The 26,435-nt window shown below is 31.8% G+C and overlaps 2 protein-coding genes across 3 annotated transcripts in view; one reads left to right on the top strand and one right to left on the bottom strand.

Annotated features, from left to right (window-relative positions):
• Positions 1-26,435, bottom strand: part of LOC145307628 (reticulon-1-A-like) — a 285,455-nt gene that overhangs the window by 31,730 nt on the left and 227,290 nt on the right. The gene's annotated exons all lie outside the window — the stretch shown is intronic.
• On the top strand, positions 1,521-24,897 carry LOC145307616 (disintegrin and metalloproteinase domain-containing protein 10-like). 2 transcript variants are annotated; one of them, XM_080150072.1, is made up of 20 exons: positions 1,521-1,599; positions 2,184-2,263; positions 4,854-4,891; positions 5,783-5,827; positions 6,075-6,183; positions 8,609-8,697; positions 9,116-9,151; positions 15,739-15,813; positions 16,559-16,645; positions 17,594-17,690; positions 18,028-18,074; positions 18,408-18,479; positions 18,959-19,047; positions 19,535-19,639; positions 21,772-21,861; positions 22,480-22,572; positions 22,993-23,119; positions 23,738-23,846; positions 24,327-24,388; positions 24,687-24,897. In XM_080150072.1, the coding sequence occupies exons 1-20, from the start codon at positions 1,581-1,583 to the stop codon at positions 24,772-24,774; spliced, it is 1,557 nt and encodes a 518-aa protein (XP_080006198.1). In that variant the 5' UTR covers positions 1,521-1,580; the 3' UTR covers positions 24,775-24,897. The 2 variants fall into 2 exon arrangements, with proteins under 2 accessions (XP_080006198.1, XP_080006208.1); XM_080150082.1 differs by lacking the exons at positions 23,738-23,846; positions 24,327-24,388; positions 24,687-24,897 and adding an exon at positions 23,647-23,720.

Here is a 26,435-nt window from a genome sequence, read left to right as displayed (position 1 = left end):
ATGCATGTTAATTCCTATAATAACTAAGTAAGATTTAGAAAGTATAACAACACTATATTCGTTACCAGAATTGTCCTATCGATTTCAAACTTTGCATAATTATTTGATTAAGAAGGCGAAGCAACTCTATATTCCTTTCCAGAATGTCCGTACGTCCATTTAAAACATGTTGACTTAAAGAGAAGCTTTGCTCCGAACCAATAAACTATTTTTAAAAAAACTGGAGCTGTGGAATGAGACATGCACGACTTGACAACTTGACATAAAACAAGCTGACAAATATACCAACACAAAACTTTTATCTATTTTGATTAATTTCTTGATAAAAATATTAGTTTTCTTTTGGTGAAATGCACTGGAGGGGGGAGCTTTCCTGTAAAAAAATTATTTTTTTTTTGTAAAATTGATTATAAAAATAGCGTTGTTTTCCCTTCTAAAATTAAAATATTTTTAGAGTCATTCAGTTTCAGAAAAAATCATAAAATTCTATATCTTTTATTTGGTTAAAAACAAAACTCCAACAAAAATAAAAATAGCACTTGGTATAGAATATTTTGGGTTGGTAACTTCATACCTATGCAATACAGTGTAACTAAAAAGTACCGGCCCCAACATTTTTATCATCTCCTTAACCCACCCAACCCCTCCTAGGCCTTTCAACTCACCTTTCCAACCGCCCACTCACCTCTGCTGTTGGTTGGGCGCGCACACACACACACACAAACACACACAACAACAACCAAAGACAGTGAACAAACAGGGGAAGACGTATTGTGTACTAAACAACATCAACTGACAAAACACAACCACTGTTGGTAAAAGTGAAAGAATTCTCAATAAAAGATCAAACCAAAGTGATAATATTTTAATAATGACATAATTTATGTATTTTTAATATTTTTGAGATACCAATTAAAATAAATTATTAAAGTGAAATAAAAACCAGATGTACCTATGTGAGAAATTGTGAAACACTGTACATACAATACGTCATATATTTGGCAAACTTTTTATTTGCTTTATACAAAGTATTTAATTTTTAAAAAAATATATTAGTGGACACTTCAAATATACTGTTCTTTTTCTGTGTAAATTGTATTTGCAAATAGATAGACAATCAATAGAATTCTTGTTTAATAAAGAAGAAATTACAGCAGTTTTTTTTTAATAATATATTTTAGCAATATTTTAGCATTGTTCAATGTTTATAAATAAGCATTGCACTTGTAAAACTTTTAGTTATTTAGAATTTATATTACATGATGTATGTCATTGTCCAATGTCCATAGATGTCTTCAAAGGAGAGGGGGTGGTTAAAAAGGGGGGGGGGAGTTATCGCCCCCAAAAATTACACAATTTACCCCCCTCAAAATTAGATACATTAGATTTTCTCCCTGAAACTGTTTAAACCCTTCAGATCATTTTATCCCCCCTTAAAACTAGCTTGGACAATGACATCCTAGGGTATGCCTAGGTGAACTTATTCTAAAATATTCTATCATGGTATTCCACACATTATCTTTCAGAATAATGATAGACAGACGTTATTAATAATGACTGCGGATAGCTACGGATAAACTATGATTTTCAAAATTTCAGGTACAATATTTTTTTTTGTGACTGAGAAAATATGTAAAAAAATGCACAGAAAATCCTCCCCTGAAAACGAGCCATGTTTATTATCAAATTTTTATGACATATTAATAAGGGGCTGCTATTCAGCCAATTAAATCCATTTGAAATTGCCGAAAATTTAATATTTGGTTGGAGTAAAGTTGAAGTAAAACTTGTTTTTTGTTGATACTGAAAGGGAAGTGGGTAAGAAGGGGGGCGAAAAAAGGGATGGGGGTTGTGGGACAATTTTCACTTTGAATTGTTTGTCAGAATGACATTTCCTTTTCCCTGGTTTAAAGTAGGAAGGTCTTAAGTCTGTATCTTAGAGTAATGATAACCAAAAACTGATTGCCTTCTCCATTTCATTGATACTTCACTTAGATTCTGAGACGATTTAAGGCTATCTAATTTGTGAAATATTAAGGATGGTTTTATGCTATTTTTCTGTCATTCCCAATCCCTTTGAATACGTACAGAACCAATCTTTGTAAAGGGCGCACCCGCTAGCCTGAATACAAGAAACTGTCAGTAAATTTGTAAACATTATAAACTCTTTTAATTTTGTTCAGTTGCACTTTTGTTGGTGCTGCTTTATCAGGCGCGTGTGTCGCGGGCTCAACAACATCCAGCCAGAGCATGTACAATACAGGTAGGTTTATATCATGTTGCAAAACTATATATATTTAGTTGCAAACCTAATCTATAAGTGTTTGTGTCTGTCTGTTCATTGGAGAAAAACACTTGAGGGGAAGGGGTACAGAGCATGTAGAATACAGGTAGGTTTATACCTAGTTGCAGACCTAGTCTATAAGTGTTTACGTCTGTCAGTTCTTCTCTTTGTCTGTCTGTCTTTCTGTAATGTTATGCAGGGGGTTGTAATACTTATTTTTAGAGTTGCAGATAATTCCCTTTCTTTACCCTTCACTTTACCCCTTTCTTATTCATTTTTATATTAGAAAGGTCCAGGGGCTGCTATTCAGACATTTAAAATTGCCGAAAATCAAATATTTTGTTGGAGTAAAGTTTTTTCAAGTGTGTAACTGAAAGGGAAGTGGGTAAGAAGTGGAGGAAAAATGGAAGGGGGTTGAGGTGAAATTTTCACTTAGAGTTATTTGTCAGAATCACATTACCTTTTCCCTGAAAAGGTCTAAAAGGCGAAACTATTGTAATAATTATTTTTATAGTTTAAAATCTCCAATCTAATATGAAATATGAAAAATTTTTAAGTAAAAATATATTCTAAATTAATACTTTAAATTATTTCCGAATAAAAAATTATTTTTCAATAATTCTTTTGAAAAAAAAAATTTCGTAGATTTTACATCCTTAAACAGTTGGAATACTAAGAAGAAGTTTAACCCTTTCACAAAAAGATATTTAAGGTTTATATCTACTGCTCTCAAACTTAGTATAGTAGTAAACAATTTCAAATTGTTTTGTATAAAAACTCGGCATCCTTGCATAAGTATTTAAAACCTATTAATTTGATTGCTTTAAAAAAGTTAGATACAGATTTATGGGTGCAGATATTTTATTTTCCAGTATGGCTCCAAATCCGATTATTATCCGCTGGATCATTACGGGTTCTTAGGCACACTTAAAAATAATTTATAGTATTGTATTAAAAAAATTTTCTATCAATATTAAAATGAAAATCATAAAATTAAAACCAGATTTATTAACCAGGACCTTTGACCCCTCTTTCCTTTTCATCCCCCCCCCCCCCCCTAAATTTATTATCCCTTTTCTTTTAACGAAAAAAGAGCTTTACCTATGACTGTCGAACAGTTTTTTTTTCCAATTTTTTTTCAATTTACCAACTGTAGAGGATTATTTAAACTCTCAATTATAAATCAAAACTTTTTTTGTTCAATTTAACTACACTTCATTTTATTAAAGAAGGTGTATCAACTTTTTTGTTTATAGCTAGCCGGTTCTTTTAGTAAGTAGTAGATGTAAAATTTTTCATAGAATTCAGATATGCAATCGGTTTTTTTTGTAGACCTCTTATTTTTTAAGTAATTTAAGTTTTTTAAAAAAATAATTAAGTCGGTTTTAAGGTACTAAAACGCAACAAAATAAAAGAAAAAAATGGCCAGTAAGAACAAAAATAGTAAGATCTTTAATTTGACACCTTACTTTTAAAATTCTGTTGAGTAATTATTGAAAAAATCTATTTTTTTAACCTTGGTTTAATAAAAACTTTAGACCTAAATATTTTCTCAAACAGACATAAAAAACATGGGTTCATATATACCTTTAGAATCAGAAAAATATTACGAATCCATTGTAGGCAAAATTGAAAAAAAGTAAAAAAATAAAAAAATATAAAAATGGCCAATTGTATTTTTTGTTCTGGTAACACTATCGTCTTCCCTTTTTTACCCCCTCTTTACCCCCTCTATACCCCCTTCCCATTTTTATAGTCAATTCAAGAGTTAAGACGTTGCCTGTACAATATAATATGATATTTTCATATAATTCCTTTTATTGTAGTTTATATACTATATTGTAAACTTTTTTTTCAATTTTGCTTACAATGGATTCGTAATATTTTTCTGATTCTAAAGGTATATATGAACCCATATTTTTTTACTTGTGAAATGATAAAATTGAGTTCAAAGTTTTTATTCTCGTGTGTTTAAAAAAATCAATTTTTTCAATAATTACCAGACAGAATTGAAAAAGTAAGGTGTCAAATTAAAGATCTTACTATTTTTGTTCATAATGGCCATTTTCTTTCTTTTTTTTGTTGCATTTTAGTACCTTAAAATCGACTTAATTTTTTTTTTTTAAACTTAAATTACTTAAAAAATAAGAGGTCTACAAAAAAACCGATTGCATATCTGAATTCTATGAAAAATTTTACATCTACTACTTACTAAAAGGACCGGCTAGCTATAAAAAAAAAGTTGATACAACTTCTTTCCAATATTGTTTTTCAATTTTAAAATGTTGATTAAAACGTAAACTTTTTTTATCAGATTAAACTTGTATAATGGTTTACGATAATTATAATTAAACCTGAGTAAAACTAAAAAGTAACCACATTTTATTTAAAATTTTGTTTAAGGCAATTTAGCTCAGCACATCCATGGACCATACCAAAAAAAATGCGAAGTAATCGCAGTAGTTAATTGATAATTATTTTAAAATGTTTAGGAAGGCTTTTTGCTTGCTTGTTAAAGGTTTAACTTTTGAATCATTCGGGGAGAGTGTTAATAATGTTTTTTATTTAGATCATAATCGACAAGTTTGTCTTCGATGCTTTTATGAGGTAATTTTTGGATTTATTTTAGAATTTATTTCAGAATAGGGCTCGGCAAGCACTATAATTAAAAAAAAAATATTTTAGATCAGGGATTGTATTTAACCACTTTTATTCATAACTGGATGCTGTGAGTATTGGTGCAAAAAATATGACGTAACAAAAAAAATTAGCCAATGAGAGGCCACTATAAATTTTACCATTGGTCAATAACGGCCTCTCATTGGCTAATTTTTTTGTTACGTCATATTTTTTGCACCAATACTCACAGCATCTCATAACTGCATTTGCGATCGCTCTCCACACATCTTTTTTTTTTTTTTTTTTTTTGGGGGGGGGGGAGGGGTTATGCCCTTGTGAAGCTGCATTGATTTTTGTTTCTTAATTCAACAATTTGCAGTTAATCAGTTCTAAACATAGTTGTCTAAACCTGCAAGAAATATTCTCGTATTCATTCGAATCCGGTGTATAGGAACCGGTTCTCATCCATACGAAAAACTATGTCTAGCATCGTATTATATCCAGCTTTCTACGAATATAAAAATGTACAATCATAAGATTAAAAGCAGTTTTTTAGCCGGTGCCTTCAACACCTCGGGGCTAAAAAAAACTAGTTTTAATCTCATAATTGTACTTTCTATATCCGCGGAAAGCCGTTTATAATACGATGCGAGAAATAACTATTCTTTCGTTGGATCAAATTTATAAAGAATTTTTAAAATTTTCTAAATTTTTCTTTTCAGTTGACTATTATTCATGATAAATAATTAAATATTATGAATCATTTAAAAATAGAAATGTCTTTTTCTTACATTTTTGTTAAGAATATCTATTTTGTTCCATTGCATATTTGATTTTAAAAAATAGTTTTCAAGACATATTCAAACAAATCTATTTTAGTGATGTTGAAGAGGAAAGCCTGGAAGAAAAAGAAAGAATTGCTAGGTTAGTAAATTTACCTGAAAGTTGTTCAGAATAATTGTGTAAATAGCCAGAAACTGTCTAGAACTGTTTAACAAGCAAAGAAAAGCTTCTTTACCTGGTTGCTCAAGCTCCAGGTAATAAAACATCCAAAATCTCCAAGGAATTCCTTTTTTAAAAATGACTCAAAAGTCTTAAAAAACTGAAAGTAGATCTTATATTAAATCATAAAATAAGTTTCCAGAAACAGAATTACAGAATTTTTTGACAGGTACAACCTGATAAGCCTGGCTGGGAGGCTGGTCAACGATGCAAACAAAGTCCTGGACAGGCAGTTCATTGGCAAGGTCAAATACAGGCTTCTTCTGAAAGATATCAAGGTACAATTTTAGCTTTTTCAATTGACTATTTATGAAATAGATCCTAAATATTTGGTGATGCGGTCGAGGGAGGCTGATTCCACCAAGTCGCCCAGATTATTTAGCCTCTTTCTGCCATTTTAATTATAGAGCCTTTAGATGCTAATGAGCAGCCGCTAGACCTAAATATTGTGCCAGATGTCTGAAATCCAATTATATTAAACCCATTGTATCCTTACTTTCATGTCAACGGTAATTTGATGAAACAATTTTCTGTCAGAATCTGTTATTTTGCTAGCAGACGATTAAATGAATCATTTTTCCATATTCGTCTGATACATTCTCTGGCACAAGTTATAGAATATTTTAACTACTCTTAATGTGAACCTATTTGCATAATGTTAATTTGTTTGTATATACGTTTGTATATGGATATATAAACAAGGATGACAACATCCATAAAGGCGAAGCTCTGAAACGGTAGGATAAACGAACATAAACATTTGTAGAGTGTAGAACTGAATAATTAGAATATTGTATAAAAATGGAAACAAAATTGTAAGTAAATTTTACCTTGTCGTAATAGGAATCAGTAAAAAAGTAGTTTAAACAAAGTATAGATTTGACGTGGATAGACCAGTTCTAACATACTTAAATATACGCTCATGAGGTATGAATTACGTATGGATGGAATAACAGACTATAACTGTAAAAAAGCTTTAATTATAAATAAGACCATAATTTTAATTAAGTTCTTAAGATCTTTCAAAGAAATTGTGAGTCATTTTATTTGGCTTTGTCTAGCCAAAACCTTAATTGAACAATGTTTTAAAGGATTGGGATTATTTTCTTTTGCTTTATATAGATACCAGCGGCTAAGCCCCTGGACGCCTAAAGTGGGGTGTAATTTTTTCAATGGGTAATTTCTCTTGTAAAAGTGGCGATACCCTCCCCAGAAAAGTTATGAAAACTCTTTAGACGATTAAGAAGCTTCTCTTCTGTAAAATAGAACCAAAATTAGTGTTTTAACCCTAATATTAGATTTTGTACCCCCTCCTAAATAGGTTTGCATAAAGTTTATTATGATATCCTAGAATAATGTCAGATAAGAAATCAACTTGGCATACAGTTACACTGACTTCTTTTTTTCTATAAGGCCTTATCCTTTACCTGTGTGAAACTCTCTTGGGATCAATATTTAATTTGTTAAGATCTAAGCACAGCTGAGACCTTACGGAAATGTATTTAGATAGGATTAGAATTTAGAAAATATTTCTTTTTTTCTTGCCTGTCTGTCTGCCTTTTTGGTCATATTTAACTACGGTTTTAATGACATCCTTATACTAAAGTAACAGGATGTCTGTTTGTCTGTGTGTTTGTGTGTTTGTGTGTCTGTACCGAAGGATCTTGCTAACCGCTAAACCGATCGGGTTCTCCTTAACAGGGTAGCTTCTCATAGGTCCCGTGAAGGTTTATAACTATTTTCTTGGGGGGTGGGACACACCCAACCCCCCCCCCAAAAAAAAATCCCCCCCTGAAAAAAAAATTTTAAAATTTTTTTTACTAAAATTAAAAATGAGAGGGGCAACCCCCCCCCCCCCAAAAAAAAAAAAAAATTCGCCTCTCCCAAGTGCCCCCTAGAGGCCTCTAGGGGCGTAGCCGCTAGTAAGTTAATAAAGTATTGTCAGTATCAATAACAAATTCCAAATAATCCAAGACAATGAAGCTTGTTATAGTCAGGGGCGTCCAAGCTTTTTATTTTGGGGGGGGTAAAAATTTTTGAAGGGGGGGATAATTCGTTTTTTTTGGGGGGGGTAAAAATTTTTGAAGGGGGGGATAATTCGTTTTTTTTGGGGGGGGTAAAAATTTTTGAAGGGGGGGATAATTCGTTTTTTTTGGGGGGGGGGGAAATGGCGCGCGAAGCGCGCCGCAAATTTTTTTTACCCCCCCCAAAATTTTTACCCCAGGGGTAAAATTTGCTTGGGGGGGGGGGTAATTTCCCCCCTGAAATCTGTTGGCAGGGGTAAATTTAGTTTACCCCTCCCCAAAATTTACCCCCGGGGTAAAATTTTTTTTGGGGGGGGGGGTAATTTAAATTTTATTAAATATATAGTATTAAAAATGCGCCGAAAGCGAGCAAAATTTTTTTTAAATACCCCCTCCTAGATGGTTGGGGGTGCCTACGGCACCCCCAGGGTAGGGGTAAATTTTAAATGGGGGGGGGGGGGGTAATCGCCCCATTACCCCCCCCCTTGGACGTCTATGGTTATAGTGCCTATAAAAATGTTTTCATACTGGCCTACCATTGGTCAATCAAAATGTATACTGGCCTGCCATTGGAAATTCAGTCTGTGTATTGGCTTATCATTAGTCATTTGCATTGTATGACGTCATTTTTCATAGGCACTACAAAAAGCTTCAATTGCAATGCACTGTTATCCTTTAGATCCTTAGTACGGAGGAGTCCTGTGGAGATATATGTACTGAGGTTCAGGATTTAGATTCACTACTCAATATCTTCTCTTATTCTTCAAGGTGAGATTTATTTGTCAAATAGCATGTTTTAATCATAACTTTTTATAAAAATTTCAAGATCTAGTGCAGTCTAGCACAAATGGTTTTTGAGATCGATTTTCTCAAAAAAAAATTTAAACTTGAAAAGCTGCTAGTTGCCAAACGAATGTACATTACATGTTATTTTATAATGCATTTAAATTCTTTCGAATAATCACGATCCAATAAAAGTGCTTGACTGAAAAAAACAATTGTAAAATAAGTCTTTTTTTCGCGCATTTATGTGCGGTGCGAGATAACTGTGCATCATTGATTATTTACATTTCAGATTATTTGTAGGCCTTCTTTTGTCGGCCATTTGGCCGCTAGAAGATTTACTTTCTTGGAAATATTCGATAAAGGCAACATTTTACCGCAAACTAATTATTTTTTATTATAGGGATGGTTACTGTCTCTCCTACCTGCTTACATACAGGTAAACTATGCTTATTTGCATGAATCTATTCTTGTTAGAATTTAAGAACTTTTTGACTGTTGGATTTTTATATTTCTATTCAGTTTTGTTTAATTGTAATTATATTTTTTAATGCATTGACAAATTGAATTAACTTTAGAAGGAATTATGATTCTTATTTGTATCTATAGTTAAGCTTTTCTGCAATTAATTTGTGTCCGCGAGTTCGTGGCGGATATATATGGTCGTAAATATCAATTCAATATCAAAACTTGTATTAAGGAGTTCCGCAACATTTATTTATGCTTGTCCGCTCGTTGTTGGGGACGTGTTAAAATCTCGTCTCAACACCACGTCACTACTGAAAACGTTGAAAATGTCAGGAGTGCGACTTTAATAGTCACATAAGTTTTAATACATTGGCCTAAATTAGGCGCAATACATAACCATGCATAATTAGACGTTTTACCTTGCACTTAATTAGCAAGATATTGTTTAGCAACTAACAAAGAAAGTCCTTTAATACATTTTAAACATGGAAATTCTTCAACTTTTTTTGATAACATATCTTGATTGAATTTTTATATTAAATTTATTAAAGGCGAATGCTTTTCTATTCATCTGATTTTTTTATTGTTGAAGTATGGTATAATGTTATAAGCAAAGCATCTCTAAAATCAAATCCTAAAAATGTAGGTATGTTCTTAAACAGTATCCTTTATCAGTTTTGCAACAAATTTAATTACAATTCTGCTTATTCATTAATGACAAATGTTAATGTTCGTTTGTCCTATCGTTACAGAGCTTCGCTTTTTGGGTGTTGTCATCCTATTTTTGAGTTGCTGCATTAATGTAGGGCATTGTCAATGCATTAAACTAAAACAATGAATACATTAACACACACAAGCTTTTTATCAATCACAAATTTGCACTGATAGTAATAGCGAAGCTTTTCTGCAATTATATCTATTAGAAGCTCGTTATAGTGCCTATATAAAAGGGAATAAATTTAAAAATGTGGCCGAAGTATCCCAAATGACTCATTTTAAAATAGTTCCATATTCGGCCTAAGTTTTATATTCATCCCCCCTTTTTAATAGGCACTCTAATTTATATCTATCCCAAGGAACAACTATTTAACAGAGCAAGTACTTTATTTGTATGACCTTTGTTTAAAAGTCCGGACTTTGCTAGGAAATTAGTTGAATGCAGTTTTTAATGTCTTAGGTTATGACGTGGTGCAGATATAAATTCGTTTAATTTAATTTAAAAATTATCCAATCCTTGATTCGCTTATGTACATTAGATCTTTTCATGAAAATACCCTTTTTCGAATTTCAATCTTCTGCTAACCTAAAAAGTTACTTTAGGGGCCTAGAAATATATGTACAAAATTTCAGCTCTCTATCTCTACTGGCGACCTAGCGCCAGGCATGTAAAATATCAACAGATAACGGTAGCACGGCGGTTTTAACAATATCTCAGTAATGTGCAGGTTTTCAGCTCTTCTGCATATTTCAATTTAAACACATAAGGCCAAAGATATTTTATCCAAAAAATCTTTTGTCAAAGTCTACTCTAGACCTAGCGCCAGTCAGTTTTCTAAAATCATGCATTTTATACCTGTGAAAAATGAAATCGCCAGCGCTAGGTGTAGAGTAGACTTTGACAATAGATTTTTGAGATATCATATCTTAGGCCTTATGTGTTTAAGTTGAAATATGCAGAACACCTAAATTCACCTTCCAAGCCATTCTCTAAGCATTTTAATTTTTTTTTTTGAAATAACGGGATTTCAAAACTGCCTTTTGAAAAGGCCTAAAAAATATCTTTTTTTGTCCTTTTTTTCACTGTATATAGTTACAACTTATTAAGATATTATTCTCAGTTAAAAAAAAATTGGCGCTTCCAGCACCAAAACCGGCAAAAACAGGCAGTTAAACTTCTAAACCCCTACTTAACCCCCTGACAGACCCCCCCTCTATCTCGGCTCCTGTTACAGATAGAGACATAAAACTTTTTTCTGGTTGTTCATGTGTATTTTTAGAGAATTACTTTTTCTAGTCATAGCGGTCAGACTGCTCCTTATCTGCTTTTTAGCGGCCAGTCGCTAAATATTAAAACAGCTGTAGAGCGGCCAATTTTAAAGCTAAGAAAACTAAATTTTATGACAAACTATCATTTTTTATAATAAAAAAATACCTTTTCTGACCATCGCCGAAAAATGACATATAACGGAAACCGCCAATTTTGGCGGTAAAATGGCGATTGGCAGCACTAAATAATATTTTTATCTGTTTATAGTTACAACTTATTAAGATATTATTCTCAGTTAAAAAAAAATTGGCGCTTCCAGCACCAAAACCGGCAAAAACAGGCAGTTAAACTTCTGTATCCCTACATAACCCCATAACAGACCCCCCTCTATCTCGGCTCCTGTTACAGATAGAGACGTAAAACTTTTTTTTGTTGGTTCATGTGTATTTTTAGAGAAAATTACTTTTTCTAGTCATAGCGGTCAGACTGCTCCTTATCCGTTTTTTAGCAGCCAGCCGCAAAATATTAAAAAAGCTGTAGAGCGGCCAATTTTAAAGCTAAGAAAACAAAATTTTATGACAAACTATTATTTTTTATAATAAAAAAATACCTTTTTTGACCATCGCTGAAAAACAACATATAACAGAAACCGCCAATTTTGGCGGTAAAACGGCCAATTTTAAAGCTAAGAAAACCAAATTTTATGACAAACTATTATTTTTTAACGGCCAATTTTAAAGCTAAGAAACCCAAATTTTATGACAAATTATTATTTTTTGTAATAAAAAAATACCTTTTTTGACCATCGCCGAAAAACGACAAATAACGGAAACCGGCAATTTTGGCAGTAAACGGCGGTTGGCGGCGCTAAATAATATTTTTATCTGTCTATAGTTACAACTTATTAAGATATTATTCTCAGTTTAAAAAAATTGACGCTTCCAGCACCCAAACCGGCAAAAACAGGCAGTTAAACTTCTGTATCCCTACTTAACCCCATAACAGACCTCCCTCTATCTCGGCTCCTATTACAGATAGAGAGGTAAAACTTTTTTTCTGTTGGTTCATGTGTATTTTTAGAGAAAATTACTTTTTCTAGTCATAGCGGTCAAACTGCTCCTTATCCACTTTTTAGCAGCCAGTTGCTAAATATTAAAAAAGCTGTAGAGCGGCCAATTTTAAAGCTAGGAAAACCAAATTTTATGACGAGCAATTATTTTTCATAACAAAAAAATGCTTTTTCTGACCATCACCAAAAAACGACAAATAACAGAAACCGCCAATTTCGGCGGTAAAATGGCAGTTGGCGGCGCCAATTAATATTTTTATCTGTTTATGATCACAATAAAAGACTACATACAAAAATTGGCTGATTAAGGTCTGGAAAGGGTCAAGACAGTTAATTGTTTAAACTAATGTAATAGATTTTTATTTTAGTCAGATGCCAGACGAAGACAATTAAAAAAATAACATTTAGAAATATTATCAATTTGTCTACAAAGGGTTAACAACAAAATCAAAATATACAAATTTAATTATTAAAAACATCAAGATGATCTTCTCTATAAATTTTATTTGTAAAGCATTGATATTTTTATCAAATAATATGACAATGATGACAACATTAATAAGTGATTAAATACAGACAAAAAATAGGATGACAACATCCATAAAGACAAAGCTCTAAGATCAGAAGTAAGGACAACTCTCTTGTAATTACTTTTGTAATATTTAATCAACCATAGTAAAAAATAAGATGAAAATTAGGTGTTCAGGTATGATCCAGCAGGATATAGTTCTCCTAGTCTTCAAATAACTTTGAATGGCTCCAGTGTATTTATTTTTTTACTCATAGACTTAAAATTGTAAAATTAAGCTTATCTTACATGCCTACATGACATATTAAATTTTTTTTAAAATCAGCTGTTGTTTCCAGCTGACCGCAGCCAGAGGCGGCAGTCCATGTAAGCTTCAAATCAATTAAATTTTTTGATAAATATATATTATTTCTGGAGTAATAATAAACTTCCGTGAATAGTAAGGCCATGACCGTTTGGCCACTCCTTGACCGATTTTTAACTGATTTTATATTTCCTACCTGTTGTTTTGCCGTTTTTAAGCTGCCAGTAGCGGAATTCTAAAACAGCTCTAGACCAGCCAATTTTTGTATGTAGTCTTTATTGTGATCATAAACAGATAAAACTAGCGCTGCCAACCGCCGTTTTACTGCCGAAATTGGCGGTTTCAGTTATTTGTCGTTTTTTGGCGATGGTCAGAAAAAGCATTTTTTTTGTTATGAAAAATAATTGCTCGTCATAAAATTTGGTTTTCCTAGCTTTAAAATTGGCCGCTCTACAGCTTTTTTAATATTTAGCGGCTGGCTCCTAAAAAGCGGATAAGGAGCAGTCTGACCGCTATGACTAGAAAAAGTAATTTTCTCTAAAAATACTCATGAACCAACAAAAAAAGTTTTACGTCTCTATCTGTAACAGGAGCCGAGATAGAGGGGGGTCTGTTATAGGGTTATGTAGGGATACAGAAGTTTAACTGCCTGTTTTTGCCGGTTTTGGTGCTGGAAGCGCCAATTTTTTTTTTAACTGAGAATAATATTTTAATAAGTTGTAACTATAAACAGATAAAAATATTATTTAGCGCCGCCAACCGCCGTTTTACCGCCAAAATTGGCCGTTTCCGTTATATGTCGTTTTTCGGCGATGGTCAGAAAAGGTATTTTTTAATTATAAAAAATAATAGTTTGTCATAAAATTTGGTTTTCTTAGCTTTAAAATTGGCCGCTCTACAGCTGTTTTATATTTAGCAACTGGCCGCTAAAAAGCAGATAAGGAGCGGTCTGACCGCTATGACTAGAAAAAGCAATTCTCTAAAAATACACATAAACAACCAGAAAAAAGTTTTACGTCTCTATCTGTAACAGGAGCCGAGATAGAGGGGGGGTCTGTCAGGGGGATAAGTAGGGGTTTAGAAGTTTAACTGCCTGTTTTTGCCGGTTTTGGTGCTGGAAGCGCCAATTTTTTTTAAACTGAGAATAATATCTTAATAAGTTGTAACTATATACAGTGAAAAAAGGGACAAAAAAAAGATATTTTTTAGGCCTTTTCAAAAGGCAGTTTTGAAATCCCGTTATTTCAAAAAAAAAAATTTAAATGCTTAGAGAATGGCTTGGAAGGTGAATTTAGGTGTTCTGCATATTTCAACTTAAACACATAAGGCCTAAGATATGATATCCCAAAAATCTTTTGTCAAAGTCTACTCTACACCTAGCGCTGGTGATTTCATTTTTCACAGGTATAAAATGCATGATTTTAGAAAACTGACTGGCGCTAGGTCTAGAGTAGACTTTGACAAAAGATTTTTTGGATATAATATCTTTGGCCTTATGTGTTTAAATTGAAATATGCAGAAGAGCTGAAAACCTGCACATTACTGAGATATTGTTAAAACCGCCTTGCTACCGTTATCTGTTGATATTTTACATGCCTGGCGCTAGGTAGCCAGTAGAGATAGAGAGCTGAAATTTTGTACATATATTTCTAGGCCCCTAAAGTAACTTTTTAGGTTAGCAGAAGATTGAAATTCGAAAAAGGGTATTTTCATGAAAAGATCTATTGTGCAATATTTTTAGAGAACTTTCATAAATTGTGTCAAATGGTTCAATGCAAATGAAATTAAAGTTTGGTCAAAGTTGTTTTTACATAAATTGAGAGGGGAGGAGGGTATATTTTTATGCCAAACAACTGGAAGGGACCCATGTCATTTCCAGGGCTCTAACCCTGCTGGGCTACCCTGTACCCAACCTAACTTTAAAGGAAAATGCCGACATTTTGTTTGTGTTATAGAGAGATATCATGCAGGGATGTAAAGGGATAAGACATTGGCCGATAAATTGATACACATCCCCAATGATGACACGCAAAATTACCCCTTTTGTAGATTAAAATTAGTGGTTTAACGTTTGAACATTCAACTTAAGAAACTAATAAAAATTCAGTAGAAGTCCCCACAGTTGTTAAGCCAACGAATAATTAAACACTAATGTAAAACTTTGGAGACTGACTAGTGTAATTGTCCCCTCTCTTTTTCTCTGGATATCATATTTACCTCCATGCACAAAAACATTTGATTGGCTAATTATACTAAAAACTAATTTGTACTTGTCATTTATCTAGAACTGATTATTAAAACTATTTATGGGCATAATTAATCAAACCTGTTTGAGATGTTTAAAAAGAATCTTTTATACCATAGAAAAATAATCCAATATTATAAACTAGCGGCTGAACCCCTAGATCTGTATTCAAACGGGTAGATAGGGGACATAAATAGGCTAAAACCATCCTAAGGATTAAATCTATAATTATAATAGCCTAAAACCACGCCGTGACCTGTGTGAAAGTTCCCTACAAAGGATAACTCAATCTGTTTAGTAGTTATTGAAATCTTAAGCCTCAGACAAAAAAGGATTGGATTTGAGAGTTTCTTTTTAACTTCCAAAACTTAAATATTTATGACACAGTATAAATTATGAAGACTTTTAATTAAATTTTGTTTAGAAACTTTGCTAACGGTCAGCTTGGACTGGCCTTCACAGCTAAACCTTCCTATGGTGGGGTTTGTGAAACTTTCAGGTAAATTATTAGGAACATTAAAAAATATAATTGTGGAGTGCTTAAAAAACTTTTTAAAAATATCAAGCCTATAAAGATATAAGCAACAAATATTATTCAAAAAAGCAAAAAAAACTGGAAAAATCAAAAGCTCTACGTAATATACTAAACAATAATTAGAGCGTAGGCCACTTGTTAGCCTCAAGGAAATCATCCTTTTACAATTAAAAAAACAGCTGAAAGTCTAAACCTTACCTACCAAAAAATAACATTTCCACTTTTTATAAAACGGGTTTAAAGTTAAGGCATAATCGCGTCTGTTCTGCGGTTGCCGATTCCTGACAAAAACGATGTTTAAAATCCTGGCCATGAAATGTGTGTTTAAGCTTCGAGTACAAATTAGTTAGTTCATTAAGCAGCAATTGACATGAAAGCTAGAATTTAAGTACATACTAATCATTCATTACACACATGTTCTCAACAAAATTAATCATTTGCATTGGATTAATTTCACTTAATTTTTGTGGTTTCTCTTAGAGGTTTTGTATTTGAAGGGTAAGTAGGGGAAAGATAAATGGCATAAAACTATCCTATACGCAATTTCTAGCCCTTCTAAAATTATGGATTTAATCTGTTAGTTATTAAGGTAGCTAGGTCCTCATAGATAGACAATTAGATAACTTTTTTCAGAGCAGTTTAATAAAGCTTTGCTGCAGGCCGTAGTCTTTTTTCTGGAAATGAAACTAAGTTATTATTTATTATTTAGAAATCAGAAAGAGCTGTTGTTTGGATATGAAGAAACTGTAAAGAAAAGTTTAAATACTGGAGTTCTTACTCTCAGCAGAAGTGACAGGTACAAAATAAAACTAGAATAAAAAAATTCATGAAAGTGGAAAAAAGGGAATAGTAGCTTTTACAATATTGCGTAAAGTTGTGAGTAAGATTCAAGTCAAATGTGCTTGTTAGGTCAAACTGTTTTTAAATATACGTTTAATTATACTATACGTTTGGTCAACATTAAGAACAGTTAGACTTAATAAGCGCATTTGACTGGAAGCTTGTGACAATTTTACCTTTATGTAGTTTAGAAAAAACTTTAGAAATTGACTAAAAATGATCAAAATTAACTACCTATTGATATTCAGTATCTTTTGTAAAGAAGGTTTGCTGTAAAGTAATCTATATTTTGTAATAGTATGAAAACTTTTTTAAAAAGATAAAAAGTTTTGATATCATGTTTTCGTTGAATTGAACTTGAATTTGAAATTTATTTTCCAGAAAAAGCACTTACAAACTTTTAAAACTTGAGCAGAATTTTTATGTTGTTTTTATGCAATTTTCTATCATGTATAATGAAAAAGGAAATGTGAATTTTTGGTAAATAATTTCTAACAATAAACAAAAGACTTTTATAATTAAGATTGGATTGGTTCCTTGGCCAGTTTAAGTTGGAACCTCTGAATATAGGTAGTAAATAACATAGCAATAATCTAAAGGATTATACCATAATAAGTTAGATTGGTTACTGAGGAAGTTAAAGCTAAAATCTTTATACATGAGAAAAATGGTATTTGTAGCTTTTAATAAATATTTTTTTCCCTGTAATTTAAATGACAATATTTATAATTATGATTTGTTTCTGAGCAAGTTGCAGCTGAAACCTTTGCATAAATGATTATATTATATTGATTTAGATGGGTTTCTGAGTAAGCTGAAATCTTTACACAAAAGAAAGGTTGTGCCTGTGGCTTTTAGTAAATATTTTTTCGCCGTAATTTAAATTACAATATTTATAATTAAGATTGGTATCAGAGCAAGTTGCAGCCGCCACCTTTGCACACGAGATTGGACACAGCTTTGGAGCTACTCATGACCCGGAAGAATGCTTTGGAAATCAGGTAACTACAAAAATTTTAGTAGATTTTTTGAAATTTGAAATAAACGCCATCTGTAATTTAAAAATGAATATCTTTACCATTTTGTTTAGTAATGTAATTTAATGTTGATTATATCCTCTATTATCTGAAATGAATTTTATTTCATTTATACAGAAAAAGATAAACTTTTGTGAGCTAAGTTAGATTTTGTAAAGGTTATTGGGCCCAGCTTGATTTAAGTCAACCAAGTCTAGGGACCCACTGGGTTTTACAAAAATAGATAAGCAAAAGGGAATTTAATGTAAAATTTGATTGTGCTGATTTTGGTATTTTTTCATTAATAAAATATTTTCTTTAGAAGGACGGAACCTATCTCATGTATGAATCTGGAAGTTTAGGAACAAAGTAAGATTTTTAATTGATAATTCTTTATTGATTTTTTTTTTTAAATTAAGTAATAAAAGTACTATGTAACAGAATGTATTTCTATCTAAAGCAAGGATCTTGATATCCGCTAAAACGAAATGATTCTCCTTTACAGTGAAGCTTCTTATAGGTCCAGGGAAGGTTTTTAATATTTTTGGAAAGGGAGAAATCACCTGTAGAAAAAGCTTCCCCTCTTATTTTTTCATATTAAAAAAATACTATTAATAGTGGAAGGTCCCTCCGGCCCCCTATTCCCTTAGTGATATAAAAAATAATATCTACATTGTTGAAGAAATGTTAAATGATTTTTAGGAAAAACAATATGATATTGAGTCAATGCAGCATAAGAGAGATGGCGCTTAATCTCAACAGCTTAGAATTAAGGTAAATACAATTTGATGGACACAGTTACTTTGTACAAACCAATCAGGATTCAACCTTACTCTCAAAAGTTTTTAAAGCTAGCCAATGGTAGAGCGGGTAAATGAACAATTAGGGGCAACATCATTTACTATACTTATTCATTTCGGTCCCCCTTGTCTAAGGATTCAACTTTTTTCCCCTAGGTCAATTAAAGGAGGGAGAATATTAAACGCTTTGTCAAAGTCAAACAAACATAAAACATAACTCTATCATTATTATTATTATAGAGAGGGAGGTAGTTGTTGGACCCTTGATACTGGTATAGATACTTGTGGTAACTCTATTATTATTATTATAGAGAGGGAGGTAGTTGCTGGCCCCTTGATACTGGTATAGATACTTGTGGTAACTCTATTATTATTATTATAGAGAGGGAGGTAGTTGTTGGACCCTTGATACTGGTATAGATACTTGTGGTAACTCTATTATTATTATTATAGAGAGGGAGGTAGTTGTTGGACCCTTGATACTGGACGAGGCACTTGTGGTAACTCTATTGTCGAAGTATGGGAAGAATGTGATTGTGGAAGTAAGTTTAATTTTTTTTCTACAGTACAAATTAGAAAGATTCCTTGAATGTTTTTGCAGCTCAAGATCTTAGCAACTACTAAACCTATTGACACTTTGAATTGCCCTGTTTAGCATAACTTACAGACCAACGGACTATGCTCTAAGGGATCTATAAAAAAATATCAAAGAAATTTAAGTTTCTCCAATAACCTTACAGACGGACATTTCGTTTTCTAGAGCATCTTTGCTTTTAAAAATCAATAGTCAATTATTTTGATTACTAATCAATTACTATTTCAATCAAAGCTTTGCAGCCACGCATAAACCGGGCCGAAGCCTCAAAATTAAACCCGCTCGTATGTGATGAAAATAATTCTGAAAATAGGTATCGCCATATTTGGGTCAGGTTTAAATTCTAGCGGTTTTAAAAAAAATTTAAAATGGTTGCTTTCCCTGAGGCTTACTTGCGGCTGCCGAGCCCTGATTTCAATTATTATTCATATTAGATGACCCTGTTGAGTGTGAGAAGCAGTGTTGTGTGCCCCCAAATGATCCACTGAAGAGATCTCCCTGTAAACTTGTGGAAGGGGCGGCTTGCAGCCCCACGGAGGGTCAGTAATCATGTAAAGTAATAAGCTTTTTTGTCTGTAGCAAAGGATCTTACTATCCGCTGAACCGATATGATTTTCCTTTACAGTGAAGCTTCTTACAGGTCCCGAGATGGTTTTAGGCCATTTTTAATAGTCTGTGTATAGTTTTAAGCTATTTTTCTGCGATTCCATTTGACTCCGAATAAAGAGCCCCTAGTTGCTAAGGGCGCAGCTGCTAGTAAACATACACATTTGTAAAATGGAAAGGTTTGGTGATTATTATCCAAATAATCTTTTAAAAATGTAGGAACATTACGAGTGGTAAGTGTTATAATATCAGTATGATCTCATAAACCGCTTGATCTAACGCTAAGTACTGAACCTGGAAGCTTAGTACTAGTTCTTAGTCCTGGAAAAAAAAAAAATTAAGATTGAAATAAAAAATAAAAATTTATATTTTTAAATTTTACTTAATTTTTTTTAGCCAATCTATTTATTTGTAGCTACTTATATCCTATTTATTTATCTGCGTATATTTAAAAGTTGTTTTTGATCCTACTTTGAACAAAACAATTATGTCCTTCAAGATAAATTTTAAATCCTTATTGATTTATAATTGGTTTAATTTTCATAATTCATTATCTTAAGAAAAACAAAAACATTTAATCAAAACATTTGACACTAGGGATTAGGGAAGTATAAAAATTTTCCAATATTACTTCTTCTTTTATTTTTAAAAAATACTCTAACAGCATTATTCCACGAGTACCTAAATGGCAAATAATCTTACAGTGTTACATTTGACATTGTGGGGGGGGGAGGGGGGGTCATTAGATCTAGAGAATCGTAAGAAGCTAAAAAAAATTACGTCATGAAATACAAATGACCATTAATAGGCCAATACACAGACTAAATTACCAATGGCAGGCCAGTATACATTTTAATTGACCAATGGTAGGACAGTATGAAGTCATTTTTACAGACAATATAAAAAGCTTCGAAACGCAATGATATATTGCTATAAAAATAAACTCGCCTCGATTTACAGGATTATTTCAAATGCTTATTTTTAACTTTTTAAGAGAGGAAGTTTATTCTCAATTATTCAACTTTTAAAAGGGTTTATTCAGGAAAGGGGAGGTTATTGGGCTGTATAAGCATTATTCAATGGATTAATAACTGTACTTTTTAAAACCTTAATTTGTTGGTTTAAACTTTATCAAAATTTTCATCATCTTTTGGAATGGTGCATCAATTTATCTTTTATTGTCTTATCCCTGTGTTTATTTATTTTCAAGGAATTATTATTAAAAGTATTCTTCAACTTATAGTGTATGCTATTGATAAGAATTTTTAATTATATATTAATAGTGCAGTTACTCTATACTCTAGTGTTGTCTGTCTGTACGTCGGTTAACCCGTCAATCAGAAATCGTAAGTTATCTTTTCTTAACAAAATAAATATAACTTTAGTTACTGTAAATCCATATGAACCTTAAAAGTAATTTACTTTTTTTTTATATAAATTTAACAGAAGAACGTTACAAAAATATTTTTTCTCTTTTCATCTATTACTTCAATGTTACAAAGTTAAGAACATCATATTCCTTGTTAATCAATGTTTTAATTAAAAGATTAATTAATAAATATTCACTGAGATTAAGATTAAATTATTATTTCTCAATTTTGTATTTGTATCTTTTATCCAAATTTTTAATATTTCTTTTATATGTCCTTTAAAGTAAAGATAAAAAAAATCCTTAAATCCTAGATGACCTGTCAGCAGACAAACGTGAAATTTTTTATATATTCATTCATCATGATTCATTCCACTAAATTAATAAAAAAAAACATTGAATAATAAGTTTTGGATGGAATAAAAGGAAACTCTTTTCAAGTATGACTTCGATTAGAACCGGTTCTCAGCCATACTGAAAAATCATGTATAGCATAGTATTACATACAATTTTCCACGTATATTAAAATAAAGAACATAAATTTAATACTAGTTTTGTTAGCCCGTGCAAAGGCCTTTGGGGATAGCAAAACTGGTTTAATTTTTTTAATTTCTCATTTAAAAATCCGCAAAAAGCTGTCTTTAATACGATATACAATATTTGTGTAAGATTAATCTGACAGTGTTTTTATTTCAGGACTTTGCTGTGATAGTAAGTGCCAGTTTAAAGAAGCTGAGTCGCTTTGTTCAGCTGGTACATCCTGCTCAAAGCCAGCTACCTGTACAGGTAAAGTTTAAAACCAGTTAAAACTGGTTTCATTTAGTTTAAACCAGCTGAATTTCTTTGCTCGAATAGCATATTCTACATATTCTAAACTAGTAGAGTAAGCAGGTATTGTATTTTTAAAAATGGATATATTGTTACTGTAATGTTGCACCAGATTTTCATTTGCTCTGACAAAATGATGCTTGCAGCTGGCTAAAATAACAATACCCCCATCCTATTCCCTCATAATAAAAGAACGAACTAACTAACAAATGAGATTCATACTAGCGAGCTAAATTGACTACAATTTTTCCCCTTGTTAATAAATACACATATATCCATTAATTTAACAAGTTAATGCCAGTAAAACATGTATTGTTGAATAAACATGGCAAAACCTTCCAAAATGACCTAACCAAACGTAACCTAAAAAAAGAAGGAAAGTTTTTAGTAAGAAAATACATATTTTACCTACATATTTCTGTTAGTATTAACATGCATATAAAAATTATGTTAATTTACAATTCACTAAAAAGTTAAAGATAATTTTCTACCTTATCAACGTTAAGCAATAATATTTTTTTAAATATTTGAACTTCCTTTGATTTAGTTCAAATTTATAAAAATCTACTTTCATAGGAAATACGCCCTACTGTCCTTTCCCAGAGAAGCTAGCTGACACAACTCCTTGTGAAGGTGGCAGCAAAATATGTCAGAATGGTCAATGTACAGGTATAGTAGTTTAATCAGTTATAATTGGTTAGCTTCTATGCTTCTACCATCTAGCGGTTCTGTTTTCGATGGGGAAAAGAGGGGCTAGAAAAATTAGATAGCTTAAAACCATCCCAACACTTAAATATGAAAATAAAATTGCCTAGTAACTATCACTCCTGATCTGAAATAGAGAACCAATCGGTCCAGTAGTCATTGAGATCTTAAGATCAGACAGAAACCTTACTACATTAATAAAATGGGATAAAAATTATTATTTGCAGTTCTGCGAATATTTATCTAAATCATTCCAAAAAAAAACTCTGTATTTCAGTTATGTATAGGTTATGGTTTGTATATAACAATGGCCCCTAAGTTGTATAACAATTTCTCCGCTCAACGTATGGAAAAACTAAAATATTTAAATTATGCATACTTTAGGTTCTATATGTCCTGGTATAGGGTTGCTACCCTGTATCACATCAGATCCTGAGGACGCCTCTGCCAACTGTAAACCCTATTGTTACTCTCCAACCATTCAGTGTTCACCCGCAGGGTTTAATTATAGGTAATAATAAATCAATTCATATCAAAGCTAGCGATACGCTCATATCATCGTGGTTAGTAAATTAGATTAAAACTATATAAATTTAGAAATAAAATAGCCTTAAAACATCAGTGACCTTTAAAACGCTTCACTAAATTCACTAAAGTCAACTTTAAGCCAACTAATAAGCAAACATCATTATAAAACTTTGGACACTAGTGTATTAAAAAGCCCATTGTCCTCTCTCTCTCTCTCTCTCAGGTTTTAGTTTATATCACTGCCCCACGTTCCAAAATACTAGGCTGAAGCCGCCAATAAAATTAGCAGACAAAAAACAGTTGAGTAAAATGTAGTTTTTTTCTTCAGTTACCAAGACGGCACAGAGTGTGGTGTTGGAGCTGTGTACGGCTACTGTTCATCAGGGGTGTGTGCACTCTATAGTAATGTTTGTATTTAGTTACCTAGACGGCACAGAGTGTGGTGTTAGAGCTGTGTACGGCTACTGTTCATCAGGGGTGTGTGCACTCTACAGTAATGTTTTTTTTTAGTTACCTAGACGGCACAGAGTGTGGTGTTGGAGCTGTGTACTGCTACTGTTCATCAGGGGTGTGTGCACTCTAAAGTAATGTTTGTATTTAGTTACCTAGACGGCACAGAGTGTGGTGTTGGAGCTGTGTACGGCTACTGTTCATCCGGGGTGTGTGCACTCTACAGTAATGATCAGACACATTCATCCTGGGTTGTAGGAAAGGATTATTTTTATTATCAACGGTTCAACTTCAGAAAGCAGCTTATAGTGCCTAATAAAAAATGACGTCACACAATACAAATGACCATTGTTAAGCAGGTATATACTGTAATTGACTAATGGTAAATGTATACTGGCCTATCATTGGTCATTTATTTTTGTATGAAATCATTTTTTATAAGGCACTATAAGCGGAGCTCTACAAAGTGTCCTAAAAGGAACCTCAATAGATCCATTTCTTTTTTCCTTTCCCCCGTATCCTCTCAACCCTCATTTTTATGACGTCACACGGCACGTATTTTAGGATTCTTTGTAAAGCTCCACTATAAGCTGCTCCCAACTTCAGCATTACCGACAAACATGTTAATTGTTTGCAATATTTAATTCACTTAAAATAAAAAAATTATTTAATGTTCAAATTCAATTTCATATTCTTTTTTACAATTGAACTATTGATAAACAAAATCCTTTGATACAGGAGTTGCAATATTTCTTGTTTTCTATATGATTTTCCTGGCTCTCTCCATTTGGATTTATTGCAGGTAAAATATACCAAACTGTAACAGGAATTTATCATGCCAAGTATGAAATTGTTAGGACAATCATAACATGCCTAAATTAACGATAAGAGCTGTCCATTACGGACGTACGTTCGTAAGGACTAGAAAGATAGAAAAGCTTTGCTTTTATCAAGTTCATTAAGTGTTTGTATATTTTTTTTTTCATAACCTTTATACTTATGGAGTAAAGGAATAAGTTTTAAAGCGATAATGAATTACAATCTGGCCTAATTGTAAAACTGATATTTGTATAAATCTTCTTTATTTTTTTTATTACTAGGTACTGCAGAAATACGAAGAACCCCTTGTTTCCTGTGAAAAGTTCAAGCAGCAGTAATTTATCCAGTCCAACACCTAATGAAGCTTAGAGACTTATTGTTCTTGTTTTATATGTTATACATATATTTACCATAATATAATGAAATTCTTTTATGTTGGTATATTATAAAATTTTATTGTAAAGATACTAAATATATTTTTATTAACCTATATTCCATTTAGATTTTTATTATTGTGATGTTTCTATTTGGATTCCAAAAGTAGTCATGCAAAGACGACAATTATAGTAATCTCAGGATTTTCTAAAATTTGAAATTTTTATAATCTAAAATAGAAAATAAGCTAGTGCGTAGTTATCTGGATCTTAAGTTATAGACCTACCGCGTAGTTAAGAATGTAATTTGTGCATTCTTGACATTAGCAAAGTATTTGTTATATATTTTTTTAAAAATTGACTACTAATTTGAATTTAGTTTTTTGAGTTTAAATAACCTTTTGAATTAATTATTTCACACTAGTAAGGGCCTATAGAGTTACTTAAAGTGAAGAAGGCTGATCTTTAATTCTGAATTTTAGTTTTAGCTTGAAGTAAAATATTTTTTGAGAGGGTGAATTATCACAGGGCGATATATCTTGGAAGCTGGATGAATGAATTCATACTAAGCTTAACGTTGTAAAGGAGAGCCATATAGGTTTTGATTTCCAAGATATCGGTACAAACAGAAAGACAGACCGATAGGGATACAGCATCATTATTTTGTATTGAATTGTAATGCATTTGATTTGATGTATGCTTAACTTTTAATCTATTCCAACAAGTCCATAAATCTGTAATTCAAGTTTTGTTTTCTACTTTAACTTTTGTCATGTCTGCAGATATTTTTTGGCAAGTTTCAAATTTGTTCATTAAAAATAGACAATCTAAACTTTTTAATGTTTTGAATTTAAATATTGAGCAGTATGTAAATGGGAGGAATACAAGAATGGTATCGCTAGTAAGAGCGAATATTACGAATTAGAATTTAGACGTGTTTATCAAACCTTGCATAATGCATAATGATTCCTGTAACAATATGAAATTATGCTAAAACGAAAAACGCCTTCATTTATTGCAATTTTACGACAGATAACGGCCTTTTCTTTGTCCAGCTTACTGAATAATATTCTGTCAAAATTGCTGATTCTTTAAGTTTGCTAATTTCATTTATAAAACTTGACTTGTTTGCCGAAAAACTAAAATTAAATAGATTATACTACTTACAGATAATTCTTACAGAAAAGCCATGCACACATTAACTAAATCTAACAACTTTGAAATTGAAATGTTCTGTTTAAATTGATAAAGTTAGATCGTTAAATTATATTAAATGAGCTCTTAATGTTTATCATATTCATCCTATATACAGTTTTAATGCCTTAAATATTCAAGGTTTTTCAATTGTTTAAAAAAATAATTTAACAGTTGGACCAACTCGAAGAAATGGTATTAGAGCTATGAGATTTGGCTAGCTATTGATTTTTTACTCAACAATAAGCTTTTTGTTTTATCGTATTTAAAACGATAGTTTATATAATTACTGTATTATAAAATAATACTGATATATTATTTTACTGGTGTCCCATTCGCAATTGGTAATACAAGGTTAGATCATTAAAGATTAAGATGCTGTGAGTATTGGTTTAAAAAATATGACGTAACAAAAAAAATTAGCCAATGAGAGTCCACTACCATTGCCGCCATCGGTCAATA

Source organism: Acartia tonsa, chromosome 2, assembly GCF_053477335.1.
Source record: "Acartia tonsa isolate MP-2025a chromosome 2, ASM5347733v1, whole genome shotgun sequence".
NCBI classification, from domain to species: domain Eukaryota; kingdom Metazoa; phylum Arthropoda; class Copepoda; order Calanoida; family Acartiidae; genus Acartia; species Acartia tonsa.
This window is presented reverse-complemented; position numbering and strand designations above follow the sequence as displayed.